We start from the raw sequence: 18,868 nt of genomic DNA on the forward strand, positions 1-18,868 counted from the left end.
CACTAGGTTGCATGGATGAATCCCATCGGTGACAGTAGTACAAATGTATTAAGTTCACAATTAAACTCGTTTAGACACTATGACGTCATTGAATGTACTCCCTGTTGCTCATCAAAAGGCAGCGGTCAAAACCAAAAAAAGCAGACAATGAGTTAACCACTTGCCCAAACATGTTGAACGTTGCAGCTTTGTTGCACTTTATGTCGTTTGAAGCTCCAATGTCTCATCCACTCAAACATTTCCAGTGTGCAATAACATTGGGGAAGCACATCTAGTTTTGGTGTCGGGCACGCTGAAAGATTGGCTCACAACTTTACAATGCGATTCAACGATCCGTCTTAAAAGAGAAATGCATTATAGAAGAGGTAGTGAAACCAATGTGTCCACTGACAGGGGCCTCAATCGAGTGTAATGCAATTCGCCGCCTTGATACGTGGCGAAGTGAGCGAGGGTGCGTGTCGCTCTCACACACTCACACGCTACTGCTGCCTTCCAATGCCACCGGCTCACTTCTCCTTCTGGCAGCTGTTGAAATGCATTCAGGCAAACAGCGGGAATCGCTAACTGGAGTCCAAGCAGATGCGATGATGTTGGGAAATCACACCTGGCATGCAGGAGTATTAAAGGTTGCATTTTCCCCAGTAAATTAAGAGGTGATCTTTCCAATGAAAATGTTTTTTTTTTAGCCAGAATGTGACTATTTCACAAATGTGAATCCCATATTATGCTGCGACAGCACGACATATCAGTCAGTAATCACATGACCTGGATTCCCCTGGATAATTCTTGTCAGATTCCTTCGCTTTAATGGAATTTGACAATTTATCAGCCACTGAGCGAAAAGTTTGGCTTAATGCAACCTAAAAATATTCTGCATAAATTGTTTTGTTCACCCGAGACATTTATTTCTCAGCTGGGCTTGAAACTCTTCCTGCTGTTTCTTCCTTATTACTTCTTATCCATATGATTGATTTAATTGGGATTATGACGTTAATATGTCGGAGCTGCTGTTGTTCTGCCTCTTGAGCCCCATTCACCAACTGTAGAGCGATTTTAAAGGAGGAAAATGAAGTGCTAAAGTATTACACCTCACTGCATCCTAAGAGGCTGAGAATTGAAAATGTGTCCACTGTGGTTTTAAAAATACAACACTTCACTCTGTACTCTGAATTGTATTGTTTTTGCCAATGACAATATTCAGAAAGTAGTTTTTCATTACGTGTAAGTGGATGATATATATATATATATATATATATATATGACAAATGTTTGACGTGCAGTCTATAGAAAAGCCGTGATTGGTCGTCAATCTGTGAACTACGATTGGCTGGCAACCAGTCCATTTTGTTGGCCTATCCCCCCCTGTCACCCAAAGTCAACTGCGAAAGGCTCCAGCTCACCCGCGACCTTAATGAGAACAAGGATTATAAAAATAAAATGATAGATGAAAGTTAATATGATCACGGCATGAATTCGAGTTTGACTTTAGGGGTTGTTCATTTTTTCAAGGATTTAGTGGAAAAACAGCATTAAACGACACAATAACATTTTAACGTGAACTGCTTAATACTAAATTCTGTCTGGATCGAAAAAGTACAAGATGTTTTGTTTCAAAGGCGTTATAGAAGCATAAATTAGATTATATATAAAAACCATTGGAATTTTGCCAATCATGTCATTGATGGAGAAACTCAGAGAGAGGGAGGCGATTATGTAAATAAAATTCACTGTTTTGTAATAGGGGGTCAGTCTTACAGGCACATATTCAGAGAAATAAAAATTGACAGTAATTTCACACCGGGTGGGTAGCGAGGCACGCCATAGACTGTTATTTGTATGTAAACACTAAACGCTTCATATGTTCTCTTTAAAAAGAAAAATGGCAATATGGACAGAAGCAGAATTAAAATGTTTTCTTTTCAATGCAGGGAATGCATGAAAACACTTTAAATCTGTCTGATAAGAAAGGTTAATTTTGAAATGTGTGGTAGAAAAATGTAATCCATTTGACACGATACTTTGTGCAAAGAGATGACATAACATGCATTTCTTAGGACAACAGACCACAATTCTGCAACTTCATTTCATGCATCTGTCGTGAGGGATAAATCACTGCAGCCCTTTCCTACTCTCTTATTCTTTTCAAATTAGGATACCTAAAAATATAGTGTAGCATGCCCTCCGAACCAAGGATGAGACTTTACTGATGATTTTGTGGTTTACTTTTTGAGCAAGATTTATCCATAACCGTGGAACCTTCAAACCTAATCACCGTAAGAGCTGAAACACATTTCAAAACACACCCAAACAATTAGCTGACATATTTCACATCCAACACTTAACATTTACAAACACAAAATACTTATATCCATCGTTTACACACCTTTTGCCTCTTCGGAGGGGGTGCTAGAAAAATAAATGTCAGTTTTCTGAGGCTCAATATGAAACGTTTTGCCATACTCTTACCTTAAGTGTGAACCGTACAGAACGGGAAGTTTGCATTCAAAATGAAAGCACATAGCTTAAGTAGAACCTTTCAATGCAAATTTCAAATGAAAATAAAATACAATAAATAAAATCACCGCTGCTGTTCCAAAAATATGAAGATGGTTAGTTACTTATCGTAAATTACCAGAAACACATCATTTTCATCAGGATTAATTATTTTCCCATATCAAAACCTCTATAAGGTGCATTAGCAGATAAAACAAACGTAATGCAGATAATTTCTGCTTACTCCTTGTTAATATGTCCTTGCCAGTGTTAGTAATTGCAAATACTGTGCTGAGTTAAGTTAAACGTGTACGCGAGCAAGGGAACCTCAGGGCTCAGGTGCACTGATCGCCATTAACATTAGTGAGTGAACATTGACAACCACAGTGGCGAATATGACAAAAAGTGGCAAAGTATTGAAATAGAACCTAGCGTTTATTCTGAAAATGCCAAATGGGACTTCTCTTCCCTTTCAAATTGTTGCAAAAGTCTTAGTGTGAATAAAATGGATCTTTTAGTGTCAGGAGAACCTTTTCACCTTGCATGCAAAATGGACATTTCAGAGAGCACATTTGATTTTGGTTGTCTGTCTACTGTGTGTTTTTTATGCGGCTGAGCGCAGAACGGGGTCAGTTTTATTTGCATCCAATGTTGTGTATTGTTTATGTGTCGTCTCAACTCAGTCAACAATGGTACCTCTTCGGTGTATAAATGTGATTTATTCCTTTTTCTACAGGGTAACAGTTCAGGACTCTGAGAGTCCAACTTTGAGACGCAGCTTTCTTTCTGTATGATATAGTGCTGCGCTGCACCTCAGCAAATTACAAGCACACGAGTTGGCTTTCAGCACCTCCTCACCAAAGCAAGTCAATCGCATAATTTGTTTTCCACAGTTTTTGTGCTGGATGCCCTTCCTGATGCAAGCCTCCTATTTATCCAGGCTTGATCTGCACTGGCAAGCTCCAGTGGTAGGGACCTGCAGCACTGGCTGGGAATCAACCTGTACTTCAAGGCAGTAGCAATTTCATTACACTACCAGAGGCAAAAACTACAACCGCAATAATAATCGATAACCACTGAAGGACGGCCATTGGAATCATTGCATTTATCGATGACCAAATTATTGTTTAAAAAATTATTTTAATGATCATTTGGTGACAAGGAATGATCAGTTGGTTTCCTCTAAGGGAAGTAGCTACAGGAGGAAAATTTTACCTTCAGCATAAATGTCCAGATTGATATCTATTTTTTTTAAATCCGGTCCTAGCCAGCCTGTTTTATATGTCAACCACTTCCACCAAACCTGATTCAAATGTAAAATATTCACTTTTACTTAAACTGGTGGTTTAAATGTTGATTGATTGATTGATTGATTGAACACAAGATAAGACATGGAAGTAAAAAAAAAACAAAAAAATGCATATCTTAGTTCAAAACAGTTTATATGTTCAAAGGGAGTATGCTAAACTATTAAAATGAAATTTTATTTATCAGTTACTCACCTACATTCCACACTGATGAGTGTCTCATGTACTCTGAGTGAATCCATTGAGATCCATTCTGAAAATTTACTCCTGCGCTGGTGCACTTAAAACAAAAATGGAGTGACGTTTACCTAAAAATCCGAGAACGTTTTTTTCTATAGGCGAGCCCAGCCACTTTCTAAAGGTGATAAAACACTCCTTAAGAGAATGACTAGGAAAAAAAATATTGTGCAATTCATATATACAAGCCTATCATGCTGCTGTTGTCTAGCTCACTGGTGTGTGTGTGTGTAGGTTCACGTTCGTGTGTGTGTGTGTGTACACGTAGCGAAAATGCAGCATCATGGAAATAAGATCATTTTCCGGAACAAGAGCCAGCTTCAGCCTCGAGTGTTTGATCAAATGGTCTATTCTCCTAGAATGATGTAAATTGGATCAATGTATCAGTATTGTCTTATTAAATATGAAACTCATTGCTGAGTTATCCACCTTTTGTTACAAAGCGAGAAGGGATAGAACTTGCTATACTGTAAGACTATTCAGTTTATTATTATATCTTTTTTTATGTCTATACCCACATTCAGAAACACAAAGGCACTTAACATGTCAGTGGAATTGATTCCAGAGAGGATATAATCATTACTATTAATTGACTAGATGATTTACTAGTTGCTTAATTTCACTCTGTGAGGACGAGAAGAACAAGGAGAGATAGCCTTTGAAGAAAAGTGGATTGCAATTTTGTAGTCACAGTACAGGTTTACTCCAGAAACATGCCTATTTGTAATGTGTATGTTGAGGAGCTGTTGTCCCGCCAGAAAGTAGGTTTAGCACATGTTGATGTTTTAAAATCAATCCTTTGCTCCTATGCCGTGGCTCACCATTTAAAAAAAAAAACATGCACAGGGAGATAAAGGTTCTTTACCTTCATCAGATTTGGATTCCACGCAGACTCCTTGTGCATGTTTTTTTTTTTTTTGGCAAGTACTGGTGGAAGGTTTTGAGTAAACTTTACTTGTATTATTTTTTTATTTTATTTTTTTTTTATTTTTTTTAAAGAAGTCTCGTGTTTAGGAACGAACCCACAGCGTCACAATTGACCGTTTCCGAAGCGAAAGGTTGTCGATTCATCGCTCAACTCATGAGTGACCTTTTTACCTTTTTTTTGCAAGTAAAATTTACTCAAAAATTCTCCTTCTAAAATTTACTTGAAATTTCGGAGTGAAAACACTTACATGGATTTTTTTTGGGGGGTTGTGTAAAATTTACTATAAATATTATTCTTTCATGTGAAAATTTGACTCTGTTTAGTCTGGGACCCAATATAGTCTCTTTAGAGTTGAATCTCGATGAAAATTATTGTGTAGAGATGTAGAATTACTCGTTGGTGTGTAATTTAGTGTGACACGCATTGTGCGCAGGTGGACGCAGAATTCGTCTAATTAACTAATAAGTCTGCTTTCACTCGAGATGCCAATGTAACCTTTTCAACAGCAACAAATGCATCACGCCTTTGTTCAGGGACAATTTTTCTCTCGCAAGCCTAACCGAGAGCCGTGTAATACACTCTGATCATTGAAGTGTTTCCGTAATAAACATGTAGAATGTACCAGATTTGACTGAGCAGACATCAGGCAAATAAGAAGCCTGAGCTTTGTGCTGGCAAAGGAATGAAAATAAATTTGAACTATCGCAGAGGAAAAACAATAGTGTTTACAGAATGTGAGGCTGCTCATCCAGGCAGAATGAGATGTGCAATGACTGAGCGGAATTTAAACAGACCTCAGATTTCAGGCTTTTGTCTCTTCAACTCTCCATTCCCTTCATACTCCCACTCTATGTTTCGGTGCAAAGTGCTTTTTTCCCCCCTCTCCAATCCCAATCTCTTCTAGGCATTTTTCCTGAGTGGAAAAATAAGCAAAACAAAACAAACCCAGTTACAGGGAGTACATGGGCAAGGGGTCAGAAAACTGCTGATTGTCTTGTTTTGGCCATAAACACAATAACCGTTAAAGCACTGGACCTTAGCACAAAATCACAAAAAGGTACTTTGAAAATGACCACACACGGAAAAACATGATATGACAATCTTCTGGGAAATGAACTTTTCATTCTCCACCATTGTTGGGAAATGACATAAGCACGAGTCCAAAACAAAAATAGATATGAATTGAATTGAAACTACTGAGTGTACAGCAGGTTGTAATGAAACTACAGAAAAATGGACTTGAAATGAACACATTTCTGTGATTATGGCATGGTAAATTATTTGAATTCAAATCAAATATGCTTTACTATCCTAAAAATATATAACATTAAAATGCTGTGGAAAATTCCAAAATTGATCATCAGTTAAGTCACACAATTTGGAGTTAAATTGAATTTTCTGTAATAATGTCTCAATGGTCATACGTGATGTCATCAGAAATTTTAGGAAAGTAGTACACATGTCTCTATACAGGCTGCATATTATATTGTATAGCTAAAGCGACCGTAAGACGACATCCTTTAAAAAAGAAGAATAAAATATACATTGCACGGAACAGAGATGTGTCTGAACAAATATACAAGGATTCCACAGCGCATTCCTCGGTGGGATGAATCAGTGGGGGAGATTCTGGGGCAGAGACATCTCATCAAGGAGAGAGATCAGTACTCTGTATTGATCCTGCAACCCATGCGTGTTTGACAAGATTGAGACCTTTGTGCTTTTTTCGGATCACAGTCAATCCTAATTTCCATCAAGATCATAGGTGTGATCTTATCACTGTGGCGGGCCAAAGAGGTCACATGATTGCATTACTTTCAATGGAGCACTCATACTATTTCCCATTTTCTTAATTTCTCCTTTATTTAAAATCTGATCAATCGAGAGCAACGTTGGGTATTTAAGGAAGACAATTGTCTTTCATTGGATGTGTAAATCGTAATGTCCGGCCAGAGTTATTCTGATTTAAAGGAAGATGTTTGTTTTTTTTGTTTTTTTTTAAAAACATTTTTTTTTATCCTACACTGCATTTTGCTGCTCACACTGCATTTTTAATACAATGTAGTGGTGGGCGATATGACGATATTAAATTGTTAAGGGTTTTAATGTGTTGACGATCTCATAAAGCTGAAAGATCGTGAGATCGTCTTTCGGGTACATTACATATACAGTTTAGCTGTATGGCGGCTCAGGGCCGCTGCCACGTACTCAACCAACCAATCACAGTGCACCCTACATGACATTCCTTCCTCCCAGTTTGTTTGTGTGGCCGGTAGCCATGGCGGAAAGTCACCACGAAACAGAGCTGCTCCCGAAAAAGAAACTCCACATCCACAGTGTGGATTTGGTTTGGCTTTTCCCTGAGGGACACGGCATGAACCAAAGTTATTTGCAGAGACTCCATTCGGACGTCAGATGGCAACACGGCGAACGTATATACGTAATTGCTCGCGGAGAGTTCACCCAAAACACAATGATGACAGTCAAACCCAACAGAGATCTGGCACATGGCAGGCTGCCGTCAGCTCCAAGCCAACACGACTCACGTAACAGTCATTTAACAAGGCCTCTCCATATAATAATAAAATAAAGGAAGTTGTGGAAAGAAGTAAGCCAGGCAGTGACTTCTTAATTTGCTAAAGAAATAATTCCTATTAAAACACATGCTATGAGGAATGTTCTAATGTTGACGTTATGTTAGCTTTTATGTTTATGTTGAATACAAAATTAATTTAAATTAAAACCTGTTCAGAAAGCTTTTTATTTTAGGGGTTTATGTACATTTTAGATAGGTTAAAAATTGTCAAAAATGTGCAAATGTGTCAAAAAAATAACATAAAAAAAAAGAATTGCGATCAAATCTCGTGATTTTTTTGGGGGGGAAAAAAATTTTGATATGATATTTTTGCCATGGCGCTCATCCGAATACAATGTACTTTTTTCATAAAGTCATTCTATTTCAGGGTATTTGGTGATACAGTTTGAAATGCGTTTTTCCTCTTTGTTCCAAGACTGCAATCAGGTTACAAAGTCGCCTAGACTTCTGTGGATTATTTCTGTTGATGTGTTTATGAAAGGTGTTAATAATTCATATTTTGTGAGTAATTTCCACATAAAGCAGGATTATATTTTCAGCCCAGTTAATTCTGAAATTCTAAACGAGAGATTGTTCACTCATCCATTTCTCTTTCATCTTACTAATTGCATTACAAGGTCATGATTTGGTTTGTCAATATATTACCACCCAAAAAAATGCGTTGAACTGGATAAAGTGTAGGAATAATTGACACTATTTATACCACTCAACAGTCGGCAAATGGTGAAATCAGACTTTGAAGTGCAAAACTAATCTTGGAATTTCCCATCAGTTTATGCAATGTGAACATTGATGCTCTGAAAATAAATCTCATTTGGCTACATGTGTCAGTAATGAAGGTGATTTGGTCCCTCATAGCTACAGATTACTGGCAGGATTAAGTGCTCAATCTACAGCTTTGAGCCTGAGCTCATTAAGTTAATGTTGCCTGAAATTTTACCAGACCCAAGATAAGTAACAAACAGGAGGCAGACACAGTCAATGGACACTTCACTTGGGCCACCTACAAATTCCAAGGAGCTCTTATACAGGAGCTGTTTCAGGAGTGTTGCCTTGAAAAGATATTTATATTAATAATATATGATTGATTTAGGAAATAATATTAATACCATTATTAACAGTAGTAGTTGCAGTAATTAATGAGTGAATATACAGTCTTTTTTGTGGTGATGGCCATGGCAGTTCTTTTAAGTGAATGGAATAATTTAATGCAAATCAATTCATCAAAAAGAATAGTACAAAAGATTTATTCAACATTCACCGAAATATGGGTAGATAATATTTGTAAATAAAGAGAGCCGACAACACTGATATATATATATCTATATACATATATATATATAATTCTGAAAGAAAAGGGGGCAAAGAAAAAGAAAAGCCTGGAAACTTATTGAAGCTCGTTACGTGACAGACCAACACAAAGTAGCACATAATTATGAAGTGGAATGGAATTTTAATCAAATATAGATCTGAAACACGAGGTATACATTTGTATTCAGCCCACTTTGCTCCAATACCCCTAAATACAATCCAGTGCAATCAATTGTCTTCAGAAGTCATCTAATTAGCAAATTGAGTCTACTGGTGTGTAAATTACTCTCATCAACTGATCTGTGAAGGTCTCAGCAATTTGTTCGAGAACACTAGTGAACAAACAGCATTATGAAGGAGGAATTCACCATGCAGGTCAGGAATAAAGTTTTGTAGAAGACATCTCAAGAGTTCAGAACATCCCAAAATTGCCAACACTGATGCACTGGTGTCAACCTAACAAAACATGTTTGTCTGCTCAATTCATAAGATAATGCCACACACTTTAAATTGTATCATGGAACATTTTCATAATTTCATGACTGTTTTCTTACTGTCATAAAATTCCTGCTGTCGCAACATTGAATTTTATTAGACGAACCGAGATTATTTTAATGCATGCATCTATGTCCATACTTCATTTTATGTAGAGCTAACATATTTGTTTTTTTTTAGTATTATCATTTGTACTAATATTATTTGGCAATCTATTGAAATTTTATAATACGTAAGACATTCCATGTTCAGGGTTAGTTGTCAAATTATTGTAATTATGCGCAGCTTCCCGACTCAAAATAATTCATCCTCAGAAGATTTGAACTGGATGTGATTCAATGACCATGCACCATTTTTCTTTTGTCTCTTTTTACTTTAACTGTAGTTTGACAGTTTATCAGGTTTCAGTCCTTACATTAGTCACTGGCATTGAGATACATGAAGTGAAGGCCTTTGAGAAAAATCTCCCAAAATAACACGAGAAAATTATATTGTTAGTAGTAACAGAAGCGTAGTACACATTTTGGAAATTCTTATGACTGTCTTAGTTTTACTCATGTTTCCCTTTTCCCCACAAAAAAAGGAGGCTGTCACTATTTTAACTTTTTGCTTTAACATTCAATAGTTAATGTACATGTCCTAATTGTCCGTTAATCAGATTTTTTTCTCCAAGTTAGATTTCAAATTTTAAAGTGTAACTACCACCATTATGAATTATAAAACAAATTTAAAAAATCAAAAGGCCCCTACACATTGGAAAGTCGGTACATGTCATCTGTGTGGTGTAGCGTTCAACGTAGTAAAGTCAGAGCCGTTGGTGGGGCGTCAGGGGGCACGATTCAACATGTACAATCTGGTCAGGCTGGCAGGACAAACGATCACTGTGATTGGCTGGCAGATAGCGAAGCAGTACACTGGACAAGACCGGGTAGTGCCAAAATTGAAGCTATTTCCCAGGAACTAAATGAAGTTTGTTCATTTTAACATCTCCTCTATGGACATAACAGCTGCCTGGACTGAAGAGTGCGCAGACAAAGTAATTACTCTTACTCACGAAAGACCGCCGTTATTCGACATCACCGTCAAAAGCTACGCATTGACTATCGCCAGCGATGGAACGGAGGTGTACTACTTCTCACACATGCGCAGAAGGTCCAGAATAGGAGGCTTTTGCGTTGGGTGCTTCCATCATTTCCCGACTTGCCGACTTCTAGGCCAACGCGATAGTTGGCAACAGCAACCGACGTTGGATTGGTATGGAGAGGCCTTTAGACGGGCGCACTAGAGTGGATTCAATGCAGGTGACGCACAGTGCGTTTGGAGTGGAACTGTTCTGATATGCGACCGCCTGGTTGGCCCATGGACTAGGCAGACTGACCCTGTGCACTGCACAACTCAGGCTTTTATGGAAGAGTGACAAAGAAGAAAGTCATCGTTGAAATAAAGGCATACGAAATCTCAGTCAATATTTGGAAAAAGGTGTTTTGGACAGATCTTTTTTTTTTTTTTTTTTTGCCGGAATGCAAAATGCTATGTGTGTCAGAAATCTAATTCTGCTCATCATCCTGAGCACACTATCCACACTGTGAAATATGGGTCGGCTTTTTTTCAGCAATGATAGCTGGATCAGATTGATGGGATGATGGATGGAGCTAAATACAAGGCAATCCTGTAAGAAAACCTGTTGGAGGCTGCAAAAGACTTGTGATTCCAAGGTCCAGACCTAAAATCCTATTGAACGCCTGTGGCAAGACTTGGAAATTGCTTTTCACAGACGCACACCACTGAATCGGGCTAAACTTGAACTTTTTTTCAAAGAAAAATAGACAAAACCGTCAGAGTCGAGATGTGCGGGAGTGACAGACCCCAAAAGACTTGCAGCTGTCGTTGCAGGAAAAGGAAGCTCTACAAAGTTATGACACAGGAGAGACAATTTTGAAAACTTTGTTCAAACCCCAATTCCAATCAATTTGGCACTTGGTGTAAAATGTAAATAAAAACAGAATACAGTGCAATAATTGGCAAATCCTTTAACCGTTATTTTATTGGACACACAAAAATGATATTTAATCCTCAGACTGATAAGATATTTTTTGGGGGGGCAGCATTAAAAGTATTTCAGTTATATTAGCTGTATTAATAAGACACTTCCATTCTATTGACTTTTTTTCTAAAATCATTCAGAATGTTGCTTATTTACTACAGTAGTGTCAGATTTATGTCCATATATTGTGATATGTATCATACATATACAGTACATCATTGTCATCGTTGGGCTGCCTGTTTGTTTTTTTATTTTATTTTTTTATCCTCATTTCAAAACTGTGACACATCACAGAAAGCCCACATTGTTGTTTGGTGTTGACAAGAGGTTGTTGCATCTCACAGCTGCCCACACACACGCACACACTATGAACAACAAGTATGCATTTGAGTCATCTTCACTCAACTTTCAGCTTGATATATATTTTTCTTTATCCGTTATCTTGTTTTCCAGCACCTATTTTAATGAATGAAGTACACCACTGTTTTCGGTGTTGCTGGTTAAGATTACCCAATTGAACTTTTTTTTTTTATATACATGTCTGTCTATGACTTCTCAGAATATTATGATGAAACAAACACAGTGGAGATTGTTGCAAATTGACAATTGTTTCCACTTCTGTTTTCATGCAGCTGCTCTAAATTCTAAGTGCACCTCATTATGTAAATAGCTTTTACAATGAACATATAACAAATGGGATCGCTCCTTGTTTTCCCGAACATGTTTACACCCACACATACAGTAAATACCTGTCTGATGCTAAACATGGGCTGGATGAACAATAAACACACCAACACAAGTCACAAGGTAACGTGTCGTGATGACAGTAAATTACAGTTTCGTGTGCGTGCGTGGGTGTGTGTGCGCATGCGTGTGTGTGTGTTGCATGCGCATGCTGAGTGCCTGTCCATAGTGATTCCCTCCTTTCCACCCTATGCACACTGGGACTGGCTCCAGTCATTGGACATGGATGAGATTTCGAATGTAGGACAATGACAACAGATGTTTATTGTTTTTGTGGGAGACCGAGACAAGTGAAGCACAAGAAAATGGGAACAGTGTGGCTGCACCTAATGCAAATATGAAACATATGGGAGCAGGATGGTGATAAAAGACCTTTGTAGGCGCTTTGCAATCGGAAATACTGAATCAAGTTTCAATTCTTTGCGTTGGCAATACATAAACAAATATCCTGCAATGGATGAGAAAACCCAAGCAACTTGGTGCCTTCACCCTGCACCGTCGTCGAGCAGGTTGTTAACACACTCCAGACTTTGCGCAATTTGGCCCCATGTGATGTGATGTGGGAAGTGTGTTTATCGTAGGTTCTCACTGCTCAGCTTCAAGTCATGCATAAAATGAAATGCCATTTTCAAACACAGTACGTTGTGGTCTGGGCTGTGTGAACAATGCAGGTTCCTTGGCAAGATCTCATCTTGACATTCAAGCTTTGACACTCTTCCCTCGCTGTTTAAATCTGTGGTGGATTGTAAATTCTCCAGTCAGCAAAATACTTCCTCAGGTGATGGAGATTAATTAGTATTTAAGAAAATATTTTTCAAGACTCACGAGTCATTGAAGGAGGGAGTGTGAACAGAGATGTTTTACGAGTAAGTACGAGTAAAAAGTAGTCCTTCAAATAATTACTTAAGAGGAAGTAAATATTCAGTGAAAATTTCAAGTACTGAATAATATGTGTATTCTATTTTTTTAAACGGTATAGGAATGTTTAAATAAAATCCCAATACCTCCCACCTGTCACGATCCGTGTCTGTCATACCATGTGCTTTTGTTTTGACAGTTGTGGGGGCGTTCCCCCAGCGATCGTCTCGGGCCAGGCCGTCAGCAGCTGCGTGACGCGCCCACCAGCTCCACACCGGACTCCTATTCACTCACTGATTGCACACACTATTTAAGACACTTACACTGACTCCCCAGCGTCGGATCGTTATCCCACATCGCTCACGTTCATGTCCCATGCTCTTGATCGCACTCTTGTTAATAGTTCTCTTGCTACTGCGTGTTTTGAGTTGTTTTTCCCGCCAGTTACTGCTCGGTGCGTTTTCTGTTCTTTGCTTCCCGATTGGAATCCTCTTACCCTTGTGCGGTAAGCTATTTGCGTTTTGGTTTTTTTCCCTTGCCTTTTGCAAGCGCTTTTCGTTCCTCCTTACTGCCTTTGCTCCCTGGTGTGATTTTCTGCCAGCGCCCTTGTTTATCCCTCGTTCGATAGTTAAGTTCCATAGTCGCTATAGCCGATAGCCCCGGTTGATTCACGATTGCATATTGGAGATTGTCTATTTGATTATTAATAAATATCTTTGTATAACCCATTTTCCCGTGTCCGCGCTTGGAGAGTCCTGCTCAATCCACCAGCACTGCTGGTGGATCACAACACCACCAAAATCACTTTAGAACAATATCTTTTTTTTACGATACGATGATCTAAACTTAGACATAAGCTCCACCAGTCATCCCTCTAGTGAACCAAAATGGATCACGACAAGCAAAAATAAATACCTTTAGATGCAAATTCAAGTTACAGTAGCTAAATGTAACAGGGTAAAAGGAATGTTTCTCCTTAACAAAAATGTTTAAGTAAAATTCAAAGTTACGCTGCAATAAAACTACTTGAATCTGTGGAATGGAGGAAATGAAGTAGCGAACTGTTGTGGTTAAGTGAAAGCTAAGAGCAAGTCGGTCGATGTAAATTCCCTCGCTCTCCCGTGATCATGAGCTTCGACTGAAAGAACAAGATTGCCAATACAAGTGGCTGAAATTAGTTATCACTGCAGGGCGGCAACTCTCACCACCACAGGTGGTTCACATCCAAAAGCGCCAATTGAAATTGTTCCGGTATCTTTATGGGATGCCTCACAGATGAAGCATCAGGTTACATCTAAGACACAAAAGGTTTCATGGGGAGGTGGGTAGTTCGAAGCTCGCGGTGAGAAGTGGAAGAGAGGTCTCGTGGGATGGTGGCGGGGGCATTGAAAGTTGCCAGCTGAGGAGCTGAACAGTCCTTGGTACAAAGGTCAGTCTTGGAGTCCCGCTGCATGGTCAGCAGAGCGTCCTGAGGGAAGCAAATCTACTTCAATCAGAACGAAGCACGTGTGCGGTCCTGCACGATCTTACAAGCGGATGGAATTCTGCTACTTACACTTGCTGGTGACACGATTATTTAAGAAGGGGCCTTGGTTGTGCTCTGAAGATGCTTTTCGCAGTGATGGAGTCGAACCAGCAGGTCAAAATGTCATGACTCCTTTACTGTGTAACCTATGAAGGAGTGACAGAATGAACAGGAGGAATCTGTGAGTCATAGCTCATATTTTGATCAAGCCAAGACTTCAGGGTAATTCTAATTAGTCTTTCAGAAGTGAATGATTATTTCGTTTGAATTTGGAAACAAAAGTGAATACCCCCAAAAAAAAGTGAAGCAGGAGAATAATAAAGGGATTATTACACATAGACACACAAACAAACATATATATATATATATATATATATATATATAAATATATATATATATATATATATATATATATATATATATATATTTATACACACACACACTATTTCAGCAACTCTCTTTCTAAATGATTCATTCACTCCAATTTTCCCTCTTCATCTGAAGTCCAGTTGGTCTTTAGTGAGGTTCTGAGGAAGCCATTTAATATCTCAGAGACCCCTGTGGCCAGCATCTATAATCATCTCATTGCCCTTATGAAATGAGATCAGTGGCCTTATTTGAACCAAGGTTCTCCAGCACAATCTTCCTGCACGAAGAGACAACAGTCACTTGGCAGGTAACATCCATAGGTCAAGAGGTTTGCATATTTCAGCTGTCAAACAGAAATCAAACATGAATTAGGTTGCATGTACTGAACACTGCTTGAAGGAGGCAGTGTCAGAATATGAATGCCATTTGACAAGATTCTTTTTCTACTTGTAAATAAGATCATAGCCTCTATGTCACTCCTGAAGTAAATTACTAAGTAAGTAAGTCACGAGTGTTATGGTGCAATTGTTTTTAGCATCGACTAAGGCTTGGCTTCCTAACATCAAACGAAATCTTTAGTGTTTGTTGAATTGTATTAACCAGAGTGACTCAGAAAATCAAGCAAAATGTGGCTGCAACAAGTCTATCACATTTTACAACTAACAACAACTGACATTTTAGTAAAACACTTGGGTTTGTGCCTCATTGAGGATCTCTGTCATTTTTGGTGGCAGGGAGGCAAGTGGTGTGATCAAGCTCTTTTTTTCACGTAGGCCCCAGGGTACGCCAACCCCTGTTTGAGGACAGACTAGAAATATTTGCACTTTTATCCAGATCTTTAGTCAAACTGAATCGTTTTATCCCTTTAGCACATTCACAAAATTGAATGAACAGTAAAGCTGTCATTCTTTTTGCCGTATAATCCTGCTTGCCTAGCCTGTCTTTTTATTGTTTTATTTTAACTTATTAATGTTTTTCCAAATGACCACTACTAAAAAGCTAAACAAAATAACAAAGCCAGACGTAGCGTGGCATGACTAGTGACTGGAGAATGTGACCTGTAGGAAACTGCTGTAATGAAAGTGGCCAGAGTGAGCTAAAAGCGTACAAAACAAACAATGTAATTCTATTAGTGCAGGAACTTTAATCAGCTTCGCCCCACTGTCCAGGCTAAAAATACGGCAGCGGCTTTCAAGCGAGACCTCTTTTGGAGTTAATGTGATTGGTGAATGTAATAGATTAATAGTTAGCCCTTAATCTGCTTGTTTTCGGTGCTCTATTGTGAGCATTGTTGAATTATCGAATAGAGCTCTCTCGATGTTGTAATCATTCAGTGTCACACAATCCTGCTGAGCTTCAACAGCACACATGATGTGCAGGTGAGGTTTGCCCTAAAACTACAGAGAGAGTAACTGAGACATTCTTCTTTGTCAGATTTACCAAATATTTGCACTGGGACAGGGAACTTGTACTCCAAGGTGACCTCTAGGGACATGCTGTCAGGCTTCTCAAGGTGATAGCTGAGCCACCTACCTAGCTACAGTAGCTATATGACAAGAGCGCGGGCTGGATAAGAGTCATTTATCTTCATAAAATGGGCCATCAAATTGATGTGGCTGCGGAGTAACTAGTTAAGCAGAGGAAGGCGTACAAGGAGACAGAGGAGAGGAGCACACGGGGCCATGGAGAAGTATTTTAGCTGAAAACAAAATGGTCATCTGGCCTCTGATTACAACACAGAATGGCTTCCTGTTGGCATCACATTAACAGAGAAAGCACATTTTTCACCCAAATATTGTGCAGAACAGCAACTGTATTTGAGGCTATATTTTATAAAGATTTACTGCATGTGCTTTATCATAATGTGTCGTACAGTACTTCAGGAAATGTCATCATCATCTGCCATTGCAATGATGCATTTCAAGGTGTTAGCAGTTTGTCTATAATAAAAAACATGTAGTTGGCACAGGCAGGGAACAAACAAGGACAATAGCATCGCCAACAGTTTAACAATTCATTGTGATGAGGAAATCCAAGGGGGGAAAACTGTTGACAACTAATGTCTTGCAAGTGCCATGCAAAATCACTACAGCGATGACAATGTCTGGCTGAAAGCCACAATGATTAGAATACTGAGTGAGTGATGAGTGTTGCATGGCAAAAAAAAAAAAAAAGAAAAAAATGTGCTGGGTGTTACCTGTGGCTCTTCATTCTACCATCTGCTTCATCTCAAATATTTAAAACAGGCCTGACAATGCAGCAGGAAATATACCAATAAGTGGCTGCAAAGTGTTTTTCTTTTTAACGCTTCCATTGAATGTTTGCTAATTTTCTCAAGCTGTAGAGCTGACGTGACCAAGCTCGACAGCCTACTCAGTTCACCTCCTGGTCTATGATAATGGTGACTCTGGTTGGTTGTTTGCATGTTTGCTGGACTGAACATTTATCAGTTACTTGTGTTGACTTTAGTTCTGCTTCATTTTTGCATTTTTGGATGCCAATGTTTGATAACACATGTGGATTCCTACACATGCTATTATTATGAATATTATTATCATTAATATTCAAATTAGCTGGCATTCTAATATACTCATTCATGTGCAAGTGAAGCATCGCATTTGTATTTGTGTTTAAAGTGTCATAGTTTCATCTGCCCATATGTCAAGCTACTTTGTTCTTCACATGGAATGACTCAAACAATAAGAATCGTCTCATAAGCCTTAAACACTTTCACAGTTCCACAGAAAAGCTACCGCGATCCTATGTCATACAATATTTTGATCTTATGAATAATGTATCATGAACTAAAATGTGTGGCCCAAAACGGCTTGCTCAGCTCCTGCTGTGCTTGATCTTTTTGACTGGTTTGTTTTGTATCTGCCACTCCATCGAAGAGACCCTCTAATGGCAATCCTGATCAAGTTCAGAGGCTTTTCCATATAGTAGCACTTAGAGTAAACCGACAGCCTCTTGGTCCTTTCAAGGTAAAAGACAAGTCTGAAAGGGATCAAACAAATCAGATTTCCGTCCCCCACCCCGTCCCGTGAAGTTCATTGTCTCGGCTGTACCGTGTAACCAAACGTAAGCATGTTGGTTCTTCAACTAATCCGATGTTTGAGAGGAGATCAGATTTAGAGCAGGACAATGGTGTGGGTGGTTGTTAGGGCGTGTGTTATCTGGTCAATAGTAAAGATTTGATGTCCTAGAGGAGACTAAATGCAGTGTCCACATAATGAGAGTGTACAACAAATAAAAGACACGCACACCCTCAACACGCAGTCTTCCACAGCATGAAGAGTTGGACATACAGCCCATTCTTTTCAGTTATTGCCATGGCAACTGGACTGGAGTGAAAAGCCTGCACTCTGGTGCTGAGAGCAGTGGCGGAGCAACATTCGCAGTCCTAAACAAGGGGACATTTATGAAGTATGTAACCATTTAAAATACTGTATATTAACGTAAATTTAAGTACAAATATATCAGATAGATAGATATTGTTAATGGCATAAATGTGTTCCATCAAAAATAATGGGATTTTGTTGTATCCTGATTGCAAAGGTGGCACGAGTACTGACACACTCTAAGTAGAAATGCAGTGTGTATGATTGAACACAATTACTTTAGAAGCAAAACTAGTAATGCACAGACCGTAAATATTTATCTAACTGTCAATTATATACTATACCCATTTTAACAAGTTGGCCCAAGGTAAATAAGAAATTCTCTGGAAACTCCCTCTTTTATTACCTTTTGTTGTGCTCATACAGAGAAAAGGAAGAAAACAAACACCTAACGTGTGGCGTGTTGTTCAAGCGCACTATGTAAGTTTTTATTTAATTTTTTTTTTTTTTGCAGCATGTTGTCATCTGAGGTAAAATAAACGAACCAACGTATTTTTAAAATGCAGCGATTACAAAGTACATGTACGTCATTCCTTCCCACCACTGCCAGTTGTAGCCGC

At 38.6% G+C, this 18,868-nt stretch overlaps 1 protein-coding gene across 7 annotated transcripts in view; it reads left to right on the forward strand.

Moving 5' to 3' along the window:
* Positions 1 to 18,868, forward strand: part of LOC148344583 (leucine-rich repeat transmembrane neuronal protein 4-like) — a 108,813-nt gene that overhangs the window by 17,842 nt on the left and 72,103 nt on the right. The window contains exon 3 of one of the 7 annotated variants that reach the window (XM_088300089.1): positions 13,213 to 13,447. The exons of 5 other annotated variants lie outside the window; for them this stretch is intronic. In XM_088300089.1, coding sequence (XP_088156215.1) covers positions 13,213 to 13,341 — 129 coding nt within the window. In that variant the 3' untranslated portion in view covers positions 13,342 to 13,447. Of the gene's footprint in view, positions 1 to 13,212; positions 13,448 to 18,868 lie in introns of those variants that run through there. One more of the 7 variants, XM_088300106.1, reaches the window with a different exon arrangement.

This window comes from Idiotropiscis lumnitzeri, chromosome 1 (assembly GCF_059441095.1).
Source record: "Idiotropiscis lumnitzeri isolate Australia: NSW breed Sydney's pygmy pipehorse chromosome 1, RoL_Ilum_1.0, whole genome shotgun sequence".
NCBI lineage: Eukaryota > Metazoa > Chordata > Actinopteri > Syngnathiformes > Syngnathidae > Idiotropiscis > Idiotropiscis lumnitzeri.